Here is a 13310-nt window from a genome sequence, read left to right as displayed (position 1 = left end):
AGAGTCGCTCAACTCCTTTGCTTTTGCATTCTGGCAATGAAATCAACAACTTCTGTGTCTGTCTCTGTCTCTGTATATCCGGCTCCCCTTTGACTGTCTTTCTGGCACTTCATGCGTATTTGTTTGAGTTTTAGCGCTCTTCTCTCGTCCTGAAACATTCCTCATCCATGTAATAACCTGTAGCCATATGCCTTGTATGCGATGGGGACGCTTGGAATGGCGATTGGAGGGGGGAATGGCAGCCAGTTTTCAGCTCGCCCACGCACATGTTGCGATTGTTTTTGTGTGCAGATTATGAACAGTATTTGCATGAATAAAGCCCAGGCTGGAGTACCTACCACGCCCCCTCAGTGTCTGTTCCTCTTAGTTAACGGCTTTGGCTTTGCCACTTGAACACTTGAAATGTCAATCAGGTGTTCACTCGTTCAGAAATCCGTTTTCCGCTTGTCATTTAACATTGAATTGAGAATTCCTCTACTTCCGTTTTCCGTCTTTTGTTCCCCCCGCCTCCGTTCCCTCCAATCATCTCCATTTGGGAACCAATTAGAGATCCCTTATAATCTTGCCACCTATCATCGACGAGGCAGCTCCAATTAAAAATGTGCAAATTGTTCGCATGTGTTGAAGATTTCCATCAAAGTACGAAATGTGTCGCATGTTTTTACGCCTGATTAGGCTTCATTCCCCTAGGGGGTATTTCACAGAGAGGCGGGAGAACACAACGAGAAAAGTGCGAGGCAAAGGAAAAGTTTGCAAGCATTTCTCGCCGCTTTTCCACATTTTGACATTTTCCCTGTTACATTTTCTTTCGAGTTTCGCTTCTCTTCTCGTCTTGCCTTGAATTACTGGCAATGCATGGCAAGCAAATTTATTGGCAAATTGGGAGCACAGAGAGTTTTTCTTTTCTTTGCCTCCTCCTCCGAGAAGCATGCAGAAGTCGACGAAGAGGGAGACGGAGACGGAGACTGAGGCGGAGTTGTGTGTGTGTGAAAAGCACTTGAGTGTATTTTTTACAGCTTGCTTTTTGTTTATGTTATTTTTATTGATTGAAAATAACTTAGTGCCGCTTTATGTATGTGTTGTGTGTTGCTTTGGGGAATGAGTTCGAGACACGAAATAAACTCGACCAGTTTATGCCAAAGGTATGTAAATAAAATGAAACTCCAGTTTCCTGGCGCTCGTCTCTTACTGTACTTATTTACCTGTGTGGGCGCCGGAGTTGCCCCAGGGGCATTGTAACTGGAATTCATTGAGCGTCTTTCGATAATCCCAGAAATAATGCGAGCAAGGACAAGTGCGGTGCGATGGGGGACGGGGGGCATTGCCATGAAAGATGCTCAAGTTTGCTGCGGGCGTAGTCACTAATTAAGTGAGCTGAATTGTGGCTTTAACTTTAATGAGCTGCAATGTGCTTCAGTGTATATATGTGTGTGTGTGTGTGTGTGTGTCTTTCTCTGTATTGCCAGTACAAAAAAGGTGGGGACGTGGCTGACCCACAACAATTGTGGCCCGACCCTGAGCGACGAGAGGCTGCCATTTGTCAACGGCTTCGAGTGGTGGCCGCATTTTTATTCATTTCATTACGTATTTTCGCATTTTGGGGTCTGCATAACTGGACCATATTAATTAGCTTGATTAAAATGAATATTTGCGCAACTTTTTGTCGCCAGCTGCCGCAAGAGTAGGAGCAACAGCAACACGACACACAATAAATAAACACTTCTTGCTATTGTGAGCCAAGTGACAGTTGCTGCCAAGGTACTTGAACTCCTTGCCCTCTCCTCTCCATATCGAGTTGCCACACACTGAGCACAGACTCCCTTTCAGTTTGTAATAAACCAAATGTAAGGCTTCCCAAACTGCTCGGTTTTATTGATGCGGCACACGCGACGTATGCGCAATGTGCGGCGAAGGCAACAGCCGGTAACGCAGCTCAGCGCAGAGCATCGAAGAGAGAAGGGGAGAATAAGAGCGAGTGCCAGAGTCGACGTGTCGACCAGATAAATCTTCATGCGGCATTCGAGGCAAAACGAATGGAGCCATGAAAAATGTCGGAGCATTCATTCGCCATGGCTGCGGATGTTGCCCATCATCGCCATCGTCTCCGTCGTCGCCGTCGTCGTCGCAGTTGTCGCTGTTTATTTGGACGATTTCGTTTCATGTGCTTTTTTGGTTTTACGAGCATAAAGATAAATTCACACGATCCGGCCAAGTTCAAGCGACAGCGAGAGACAGAGAGAGAGAGAGAGAGCGCGCAACATATGGGGTCAAAGGCAGGGCAGGTCAGCCGAGAGTGGAGTCAGGACCGCAGCCAGACTGTCAGACTGGAAGGTTGGTTCGGTTTAGCCCCGGAATTTCGTTGATGCGATTTTATTTATTTATTTATAGTAACAAATTGCAATGTCAACTTAATCACCGTACTCTATTAGTTTGCTTCCATTCTTTGTGTGTTCGCACTCTCGCTCTCTCTCTCTTGTTTTGTGAGTCTGGACAGCAGCAAGATTGTGTAGCCGCCCCATTGGCAAGGCAAACTTATTTTACGGCTTTATAGAAAGTCATTATTTCTGTGCTATTCAGCTTCGTTCAGACTTGTTGTCGTTTGTGCAAAGTCACCGTCGCTATCGCCACCCAATAAAACAAGTTAATTAATTAATCATTACTTTTTTGGCAGCGCAGTTCTGCTTTTTTTCGCTTTTATTGACGTTATTTCGAAATATGGGGAAAAAGAGAGAGAGACTGGGGGGAAGAAGAGGTGGGTTTGATTGAAAGTTAGAGCGGGTCGAACTGGATTACAATGCTAAAACCGAAACTGAAAACACTTATGCTAGTTTTGAGCTGGCTCTCGACTACGAGTTACGAGTACAAACTACGACTACAGCTACGAGTTTATTTTGTTTATTGTTTATTGGCTACAACATATCGAGAGACATACACATACACATATTTACTTAGTATTCTATATAGTTGTATGTATGTATATTGTTTGTTTGGTGGCAACGCGTCCCTATGCATCACGAGATGGATGTGGAGATGGGAACCCTAATGCACTGGCTAGATAATTAATCATACGAGTATTGTGCTCGACTAACCCTATGGAACTATGTTGTATTGCTCACTGGATACCGTAGATGGGGGCAAAACCACCACGAAGACGACAACGATTGGCACACAAGATAAAGAAAGACAGAGACAGACACAGAGAATGAGAGAATAAACAGAATTAATAATCGAAATTAAGGAGCCCTACGATTTATGCAACTAATGCAGCAAAAGTCTTCTACTTAGCCTATGAAGAGAGAGAAACTCTAGGATTAACTTTTTGGGGGCAATCACAATAAAGAGGCGCGCTGGGGGACGATGACTAGCTACTTGAAGAGGAGGCAAGGGCAAGGATTACGAGTATCGTAACTTAACTAGCGTTGTTATCCTAATGCGTTTGATTGCTTTAAGCCGATGATTGGTCAGTTGCACACGCGCGATTCCCCAGGCAACGTTGCCCTGGGCGGGGCGGGGGAGGACGAGCCGCATGTCGAAAATAATTGCTTGGTGTTCACTTCTAATTGACAAGGATATTGGGCGGAAATGCTAGGTGGTTGTTCTGGCTGTGGTTGTGTTGGGAGATTCAGGAGAAGGAGTCGGAACTATTCTTAGGCCACCCCATTTGAGGTCTTGCCGTTTGGCGGCTCCTCCGAGTCCAGCGAGAGTCGCGACTTGGCCGCCGTCTCCATGGACTTCCAGTTACCACCGCTTGTGGCGTGCTGCAGTGATATGCGTGGTATGGACTTGCAGCTGCCTGCAATCGTGGATGCCTCCGAGCCACCGCCACAGCGATCGTCCGACTCGGCCAATGCACTCAGACTGCAAGTAGGGGGGCAGAATGCGATGGGGAAAACGGGGCGAGCCGCGCACACGCTCCCTTAAGCTCGGTGCTGGCTGCACCATCGAAGGACGGCGACTGCTAGGCAACTGGAAGTTTACCTTAGTCTCGGCCAGCTTCACGTACTTGCCACCGTCCGCGTCCTGCTCGGCGACGGGCTGCAGATCGAAGCGCTCGCCAGAGATGGTGGGAATAGGCAAGAAAGTGGGATCCTTGGTCAGATGATCGAGATGAGTGCCACTCTTTGTCAGCGAACCGCGATGCATGGGCTTCAGGTGACATCCATTGGGAGCTGCTCTCGATGACCAGGCCGCTGCTACCGCCTTCGACAGGATTGGGATTGCTGTAGATGGCGTTGCAGGACGCCGTCTGTGAGGAGGGAATCAGGCGGGTGAACAAACCCATGTGCGACTTGAAGGCCGCCTTAAGACCCTTCTGATCGGCCAGGCTGGCAGTGGAGCCCTTGTTACTGCTTGCCGTGCGCGAGAAGATGCCACGTAGGCGATTGATGAGTCCCGTCTTGGCCTCGGTGGCTTGCTGATGTGCCAGCCGCAGATTAATCAAGTCCTGGGCAGGCAGACATGCCTCTTCCAGCTGTGGCTGCGAGGCAAAAGTGACCGAGCGTCGCATCGGGATCTGCATGTACTCTGCCGATGGCCAGCTGGCACGAGGAATAACTGGAGGCAGCACCGAGAGCAGCAGATTGGGCAGAATACCCGAAATACTTGGCGTGCGGGATTTGTTGGACAATGTAATGGGCTGGGAGATGCCACTAGTTACTGTTAGTTCCGGTTTGAGATGAGCGTGACCCGTCAGTAGCGAAGTGGACGACGAGGTTGTGGTCGAAGCGGTGCCCAGGCCAGACTCGAGCAGACGCTCGAGTTTTCTAATCTCCGCATCAAGTGCTTGAATCTCCTTTTTGTATACACGATTCTGAACCTCGACGCGATACTGAAGTTCGCGTCGATCGTCGACCACAAAGCGACGCGTGTTGCACTCCATCTTGAGGCCCATGCTGTGTATGACTGGATCAATGATGTCGTCTGCGAAAGAGACAAGTAATCGAAGGAACACTTTGAGGAAACCTCTCCCACTAAGCTTCACTTACTGCGTGCCCAGATGTCGTGTAGCTTCGGTATGAACAGCAGACAGAGCGTGGCCGTTGTCGAGGTCAGAATGAGAGCAGTTATCGTAATGAAGGCGAGCGTGACACGCTCCGATATGAGGTTGGCCAGGACCACAACAATGGCACTGGTGATGACCACACTATAGACCGACACGCCGATGTACTGCGAATCGTTGAGAGCGGGAATCTTAACGTGACGCGTTTCCCAGGCCATGTAGACGCCCACGACGAGCAGCAGACCCTTGTAGGCGTAGAGGACACTCAGCCAGGTCTGTGTGTGTTGGGAGCGACATACTTCGACCTAGTTTTTGGAGAGGGAAACAACTTAGAACGTTGCAGTCGGATGAGTCCGACTGAGGAATACCCGCTACCAAACGTAAGAAACACAAATACATAAAAATTTCACAGTGTCCGCTTTAAAATTTATGGATCTGGTTGTATTGTCATTAAATTGTTGTCCGCTCTTTTTGACGGACTCACAGAGAGAGAGAGAGAGATGTTATAGTACCATTGTATTCTATGCGTAGCGGGTATAAAAACAAACTGAGCACACATACAAAACGAAAACAAGACACATTAGGGAAAAGGAAGTCGTTGAGGGATGCGAGTCAATTTACAGACACGCTGTAGAGATATAGACGGAGAAGAGAGGGGAGAAAGAAGAAGAGAGTAACACCCACCTGCGGCTGGTAGACAACGCTCCGATCAGTGGCGCTGATTTCGAGTGTCAAATTATGCAAATGTCGTTCCATGGGGTCGGCGACGACCCAAAGAGTGACGAGGAGAGCATCGACAAGCAACAGGCCGCACACAAGCAGAATTAGCTGGATGTCCTGCAGCATTTTGTCCTTGAACACGCTGCCAGTGCGTGTGAAAATGCGGTGCACCCGATATGTCTTGGCGAACATGGAGCCGAAGGCGAGCGAGAAACCAGCCGACAACAGATACACGCGTGCCTATGAATGAGAGAGAGTGAGAGAGATAGTAAAGCAGATTACAAGCGAGGATGTGAATGTGAGGAGATGCGGTGTCATGTTGTTGTGGATTGAGGGCCTAAACAAGTCATCAATGGCCAAAACGAGACAACAACGGAGCAACAACAGGGCTCAAAGGAGGCCAACTCTGTTTTTGGCCCTCAAAATTTATGCAAAATAAAGAATATCACAAAAGTTGTGAATTTTCCCTGTTCCTGTGTCATGTGTTTGCTGTTGTTTTACCCCCGCCCTGCTCCTCTCTCAATCTCTCAATCCAGCCATTACAACAAGCCAGGAAAAAAAAGAGAAGAGGAGCAACAACATTAAAACAGGCGGAAGCCACAGCAACAACCAGAGTTACAGCGGACTGTGAATTTCCCTGGAGTGGAATCTTTTTGGCGGTAGACATGCGAAAAAAATTCCGATGACAAGGGCATCAAATTGGACTTTATGGCTCGGGTAGCCAGCTCGGGGCCAGCTCAGCTCAACTCCTGGTTGCAGCTTCATGAAAGTCTAGCTAAAGATTTACTGAGCTGGGCGCCGAAAAAAGATTTTTGCCTTAATATTTGCAGCTATTTATAGCGCGCAGTTTGCACATGCTGGCAATCTGACAAGCTGACAATCCAACAAGCTGGCAATTCACATAAATAAAACAAACACATGAGAGCGCGACTCGAAAGTTGTGTTGAAACTGAAAGTCATATTTGATGAGCAACGGGAGGAGATTGAAACGAATGAAAGTGCCTCCCTTCTGATGCTTGCATAACCGAAAGTTAAACAAAGGCGAGCAGAGTGACAGCGAGAGATAGGAGAAAGGGAAAGGAGGAAAACTCTCTGAGTTGACTTACCGTGCAAACCGTTGCAAAGGAGTCTTCCGCCGACGGCAGCGTCGAGTGGTCAAGGCCCAGCAGGATGACGGTGGCATAAACGAAGATGCAGCCCACTGCGGTGATGTTGCTCAGCTTCGGGCTGGAAAGTTTAATTGCTCTGTGGAGTAAACGGAGTGAAGTGTGCGGAGGGAGAGACATACACACACACAGAAGTTGAAAGTGCAGAGTAAGCAACTGAGGAATTTATGCATCTAACTGGGACTTGAAACCTACTTGAGCTTGCGAAAGTGAAGATTGAAGGCGAGAAAGGCAATGGCCAGAGCGATGCCCACGCTGGAGAGCGTCGCAATTGTGTAGAACGCCAGGGGTGCAATCGTTGCTACACGCAGCTTAAAGATACGCTTCGCTATCGGCACCTGGCCACTATGCCACTTGACTGATCGACAGCGGGGGCAGCGAAAGTCCAGCGCATCTGTGGCCGGATAATAGAGGGCGATGGGCTCCAGCAAGCCGCGTTGGATCTGATAGAAGGCCGTGGTGCCCACGCGATCTGGCCCACTGAAAGAGACGGGGCCCTGCAGCCAAGCAATTGATTAAGCAATATTCCAGAGAGAAGCAGTCGTGTGTGCTCGACTATGCGATACCGGCTACCTGACTAGTATATTACATTGGGATGTAAATGTTTCAACAGACGGACAGACAGTCTTGGAGAGGTGAGGATGAGCTAGTATTAGAGTCTTTTAGGTTCGAAACTCAGATAATCCTTATTTACCTTATATAATTTAATCATTATATTTTTGCTAGATACCTGAAGGACTTCAGCTACACTTTGTGTTCGTGACAATTATTTGTTTTAAATGTACAAAAAGTTACAATTGAATTAACCTTCAGAAACCTTATTATTTGTAGGGGAATTGAGGGGACCATTGAATATTAAAGAATTGTGGAATTCCTCTGGGAGTGATTACTTTTCGGCTCACCCTCGTGCAGTTTTGATTATCATTTAAAATATCGTTCAACTTTTCAAGTAGCGGCTATCACACTGAGTTGTGGGAAATATCTTACTGATACGCCGAGGAAGTGCAGCTTGCCCAGCTGCTGCAGAAACTCCCAGGCCATGTCGCTGCGCGTGTAATCGAAGCCGTCCAACTTCGATTGAGCCGCATCCTGACGCCAATGTTCCTCGGCAGCACGCAGAGCCAAGGCGATGGCCCACACGGCATCGTATGTTTGCGGTGCATAGCGGGAGATGGCCTCGGGCAGCAAATGGCTGGACGTGGCACGCCTCTTGCGCTGCCGCTGCCTCTTTTGTGCCCGCAAATCCGATTGTGGTGCTCCTCGCCTGTGGTCCTCGTCGGGAAATTGGGAAAATTGTTTACGCAGCTGTGAGTTGAACATGTGATTGTTCTGCGGGAGTGAATGAAAATTGCAGCGATTAAATAGACCACTCAGTCAGCAGCGAAGTGTTCATTCTGTCTCTCTATCTACAATGTCTCTATTGCCCATTCTCTCGTGCACGCTCTCAATTCTCATAATGAGATTGCCAGCTCATTATGCGCCGCCGATTTTCATGGCGGGCACTAAAACGATAATAAACATTTTATCATGCTGCGCCTACGACTGTCGAGCGAGTTGATTCAAGTCAAGTGAGTGCACTGAGAGAAAAGTTTCGATTCAATTGGGTAAAGAAAATAATATTGTCGAAATTCTTGAATTGCAAAATAGAAAGCAGTTATTAAACTCTTATTGACAATAAGTAATGGTATAATAACCCAGGAAAGTTTTTTTCTTATTAGGTTTTATCGCTTAGCATAGATTTTGTTCAGCAGTCTGCAATGGATTCATTATTTGTCTCTGTGCACTCATCGCCTCGAGCTACTCAAATCACATGAATCATTTTTATGCTGAGCAGCAGCAGTGGGGCAGGCCAATCTATGTAATCAATCTGCTTACCAGTCCACTGTAGCTCACATTATTTCCCACGATGCTGTTGTGCGACGTCACAACTATCAGATTCTCCACAGCCAATTGGAGCTCGTGGGGAGTGCAGTGGTGAGGTGACTTCGGGTTCGTCCACCAAGGCGCTCCCATGCTCTCGTGCAGAATCCAGGCGTAGTCGGCACCAAACATGCGTAGCCTGTAGGCTTCGCACAGGATCTGGGGTGCCAATTCCTGCGAGAAGCTGCCGATAATGATGCGTGTGTCCGTCTCCTGTGCGTACGGTCAGAAGGAGGAAGATAGAGGATGACAACATTGTTGGCCATTTGTCATTTTTGTGTCATAGCCCATCGCAAAGTTGGTGTTGCAAACTCACCCTTAGGAGCAGCAGCTGCTCCTTGAAATCGGTTGCCGCAAATGTGATTGTCGCAGCGCAGGAAATGTTGGCCGCCTCCAGCTCGGTGACCAAGTTGTTGACAGCCAGCGAATGGATCTCATCGTTCTGAGAGAATGTCGTCACCGTGCCCCAGCCAAAGCGACGGATGAACGCAATGCGCGCCGGATTGTGAGAGGAGTCGGGAGCCACGGTGCGATAGAAGTACGGGAATTCGCGTCTATCGCTCAATGCTGGCGATGTAGAGCCAAAGGAGACCTGTAATCAGTAGCAGACGAGGCAATTGTTACGCAACCTGCAACATGCTCCATTCCCTTTTGCTCTCCATCCAATCATGGATGGCAGACAAAGTTTGTATTGCCTCGTGTATGTATATGTGTGTGTGTGTGTGTGTGGGAGTTTCGGTCTTCTGTTGAGGAAGTTGCGCCTCATTTAGTTGCCACATACGCGTACGCGAGTCAGGCAAGCAAACTGAACTTCAAAGGCCAAACTTAGCATCGCTCGACATTTGCATGCAGCAGGCTCCTAAGTGAATTCCTCTGTTGCGCTCTGCCTCCTGCTCTTGAGTCTCATTCGTATTCACGCATTCCTTGCTATACTCTTGCTTGAGGCAATTTAGCTATTCAGGTCGATAAGCATGAGCTTCTGTATTAGAGTTATTGATGGTAGCAACTATTATCCATATATGTAGTTTTGACATACTTTAATAGACTCTTTTCTTTTATATGCACTAAATCAAATAATCCCTGAAGAACTACTGTGACAACATGTGTTGGATTTATATTGACTGTGATACATAAATATATTTATGAGATTTACTCCTTTATTGTTTAAACTTTCTTCTTTGAAATATATTCATTTGTAGCTGATACAAAACTGTATATATGGGATTCCTTAAAAGAGTTGTGCACTGCAACTAAAAAAATGAATTCCTGCGTGAACGTTGAGCTTGGGAGGTAGAAGAAATAATGTGCTTTTCTTTTATAACAATTTGAAATACGTTTATTTGTGGGTGACACATAAATATATTTATGGGATCTCTTGAAACTCTCCTTTCAGATATATTTCCGCCTTGGAGTTTGTTAGAATTATTGATGGGGGGAAATCGAGTACATTCTTTACGCGTTTTAAAATATATTTATGGGATTCGTTATCCTGTTTACGTACTGCATCTAATAATTTAAACGCTGACTGCAAGAGCATTGGGTCTTCGCCTAGGCCTTAAATTTATTTATGTCTTGTCTAATAATTTGTAGAAGGCTGTTTACTTGAGCGCGGAAATGTTTATTGGCTGGCCTTTGAGCTGCGTGGTATTTATGCTAATCGAGCGAGTCGAGTCGGCACGTGAGTTGATTAAATTTTTGAGTAATAGGCTAATAGGCTTGGGCATATTTGCATATTTTAATCAGTAATCGTTGGGACGTTCACCGCGGAGCCAGCTGAATTAAAGGGAACTTACCTGCACGATGTTCCAGTAGGGAACCACCTTGGCTAGGCTTTCGGTGACCTCCGAGCAGGCGGAGCCCAGCAGCATCATCATGCGTGTCGAGGGCTGTGTGTAGATGGCATGAAAGAAGCGGTCCACGCCCACGCCCGGATCACACTGCAACCAAACAAGAAAGAGAGAGGAGGAAGGAGGAAGGAGTCAGTCACTAGAACGAGTATGTGGGGAACAGAAGCGGGAAATGCTGCTGCTTGACGTGAATCGCGCCATAAAATGCGCGCCAAGATGGCGCAATAAACATTTTTAAAATGTCGACTCTTGACTTTGATAGGAGATGCCGGCTGATATGACTCCTCTCTGCCATCAAAACAGCAAAATGCCACGTCCCCGCCCCGCTCTCACTTCCTGCGCAATAAAAAAAAAGTTGATGACAAATTTCTTTTAGCTGCTGCCGCAGCTGCCGTGCGGTTGCAGATTTTCTTATTAAGTTTTAATGTTGCACGCGCCACTAAATGAAAATTCAATTTTGTAATGGAAGCACCTAGTGTTGGTGTCCCTGCTGTTGTCATTGCGGTGACAGCTGCGACTGCGAGTGCCACTCAAACTCACCTGGGTGTCGTTGGTCACCAGCTCGAGTGTGTAACCAGGCAGCAATTTCTTGCGGTTAATGTGCTCCACAGCCATTTTGGCAGCTCCCAGTTCGCTGATCCCATCCGGCCTCGGTCCTCGTTTCGTGGTCAGCTCAAAGAGTCCGAGGAGCACAATTTTGCCATGATTGCGCTGAATCTCGTCGCGCGACATGCGACGTTCGCTCTCAAACACCTGGTTCACTTTCAAATAGCGCTGCTGCTGCCAGCTGCTGAGATTCGTTGTGCCCCCCAGTCCCGCATTGATGGTGGGCAAATTGCTGTGCGAATTGAGCCGCTGCCTTCGCTTTACTTTCGTCCTCGCACTTTTCCAGTTGACGTGCGGCTCTGGACGGTTGCGATGTGTTTCACTGCTAATTGACCCGCCAACAAACGCATTCGAGTCGGAGTCGGAGTTGGAATTGGAGTCGGAATTGGAATTGGAATTCGAGTTGGAATTGTAATTGCTTGGCATTTGCTTAATGGCGTCGCCGCTCGTTGGCAGCGTCAACAACTCGACATTGTGAATGTAGCTCGCCTGCAGCTCGGCGGAGGATTCCATCGCCGCTGCGGCCGCCGCCAGGCCACCGAGCAGCAGCAGCAACGTTAACAGTAGCAACATCAGCCATGTCCAGCAACTGACCTGGTGTTGAGGTCGGAGCTGGAGTTGGAGTTGGAGCTGCTGTCGCTGCTGGCGATATCTCGTCGTTTGGCTCACGTGAATTATGCGCATCCCGGCTGCAATGGCCCCCGGCCCATTAATCACCACGGCATTTGAATTGCTATCTCAGTCAGGATGTGTTGGAATATAAACACTCTCTCTCTCTCTCTGTCTCTATTTGGTTTTTCCTGCTGTGCGTTCACAGCACGTGTAGCACGTCGAGGTTGCGAATGTGAATATATATCGCCTTTTTATGCACTGAGTTTTGCCGACAGGACATGAAGTGTCCTCTTTTCCGCACACCCGCACGCTTATCGAACGCTTCTCTTTCACACACACACACACACAGACTGCTCTCTTTCTCTGTCTCTTCTCTTCTCCGTGTGTATTGGCGTCAATTTTATCGCCTTTTTATTGGCCTCACTTTTGGTCGTTCATTCATTTCGTTGGCCCTTTGGCCCGTTGCCTTTGCCCGGCTGCCATTATCAGTTCTCGCTCTCGGCACACTGTAAAGCATTTCGCATTTTGCTCATAAGAATAAGCACTAGGGCATTTCTACCCCTTCCAATCACTCCCTTCTTTTTCACTCACTGCCATGCAAATGAATGAAAAACAAAAGCGAAACAATAAGCTGCAGCTTCAGCAGCCAATTGCCCAGTTGAGTTGACTCTCGACAGTCGATTGTCGGCTGTTGGCTGTTGGCAGTTGGCTGTTGAGGAAGGATTAAGTCTTCAATGAAATGAAAATATCCACATCACACACACTCACATTCACACACATTGAAATAGAAATAGAAGCAAACACACAAATACTTGTGTCTATTATCAAGGCTATGAATTGCCAATGCTATAGACTTTTGCTGTCCAGATTGTTTTTTGTTTTATTTTTTTTTCATTTTTTGTTGGTCCCTTTCCTTAATTCTGGTCGATGATGATGGCTTTACCCATTGCCCAGTTGCCAGTTGTTACTCGCTACTTGCTAGCCAGATGCCCAATTGCCAGTTTGCCAGCTGCCATTATTTTTTATGCTAATGGCTGAGCATTTTCTCGCTTTCATTTGCGAGGCTTTTGGGGGCTACTTTTGAGCATCACGCGCCACAGATTTCTATGTATGCACGTATGCATAATTGTTTCGAGATTACTGAAACACATTCACCCACACACACACACACACACACATTAGCACACACACACATACACCGTATAGAGAAATCTCAGTGTTCAGTGCTTTCTTTCGTCTCGTTTCACTTTGGGTTTTTAAAACGAGAATCGCGCACTTTTCCTCGTCATCGTCGTCGTCGTCGTCGTGTCCTTAAAATAACTTTTTGGCCCATTTTGTTCTTGTTCTTGGCTTTTGTTTTGTATTTCGCCAGCGTCGCTTTTCCATATGCACACTGCACAGTGGGATGGACGCAGAGGCGGAGGCGAAGGTGAAGAAGGT

The 13310-nt window shown here is 47.4% G+C and overlaps 1 protein-coding gene across 1 annotated transcript; it reads right to left on the bottom strand.

Annotated features, from left to right (window-relative positions):
- Window positions 1-2645: 2645 nt before the first annotated feature.
- LOC132786820 (gamma-aminobutyric acid type B receptor subunit 2) lies at window positions 2646-12565 on the bottom strand. The gene is given in 12 exon segments (XM_060793509.1): window positions 2646-3872; window positions 3874-4169; window positions 4201-4920; window positions 4986-5304; window positions 5684-5959; window positions 6826-6964; window positions 7081-7382; window positions 7873-8214; window positions 8761-9018; window positions 9122-9397; window positions 10599-10742; window positions 11193-12565. Coding segments are annotated over 12 exon segments (4047 nt in total). The 5' UTR covers window positions 11943-12565; the 3' UTR covers window positions 2646-3647.
- Window positions 12566-13310: the final 745 nt, after the last annotated feature.

This window comes from Drosophila nasuta, chromosome 2L, assembly GCF_023558535.2.
Source record: "Drosophila nasuta strain 15112-1781.00 chromosome 2L, ASM2355853v1, whole genome shotgun sequence".
In the NCBI taxonomy this organism is placed as follows: Eukaryota; Metazoa; Arthropoda; class Insecta; order Diptera; family Drosophilidae; genus Drosophila; species Drosophila nasuta.
This window is presented reverse-complemented; position numbering and strand designations above follow the sequence as displayed.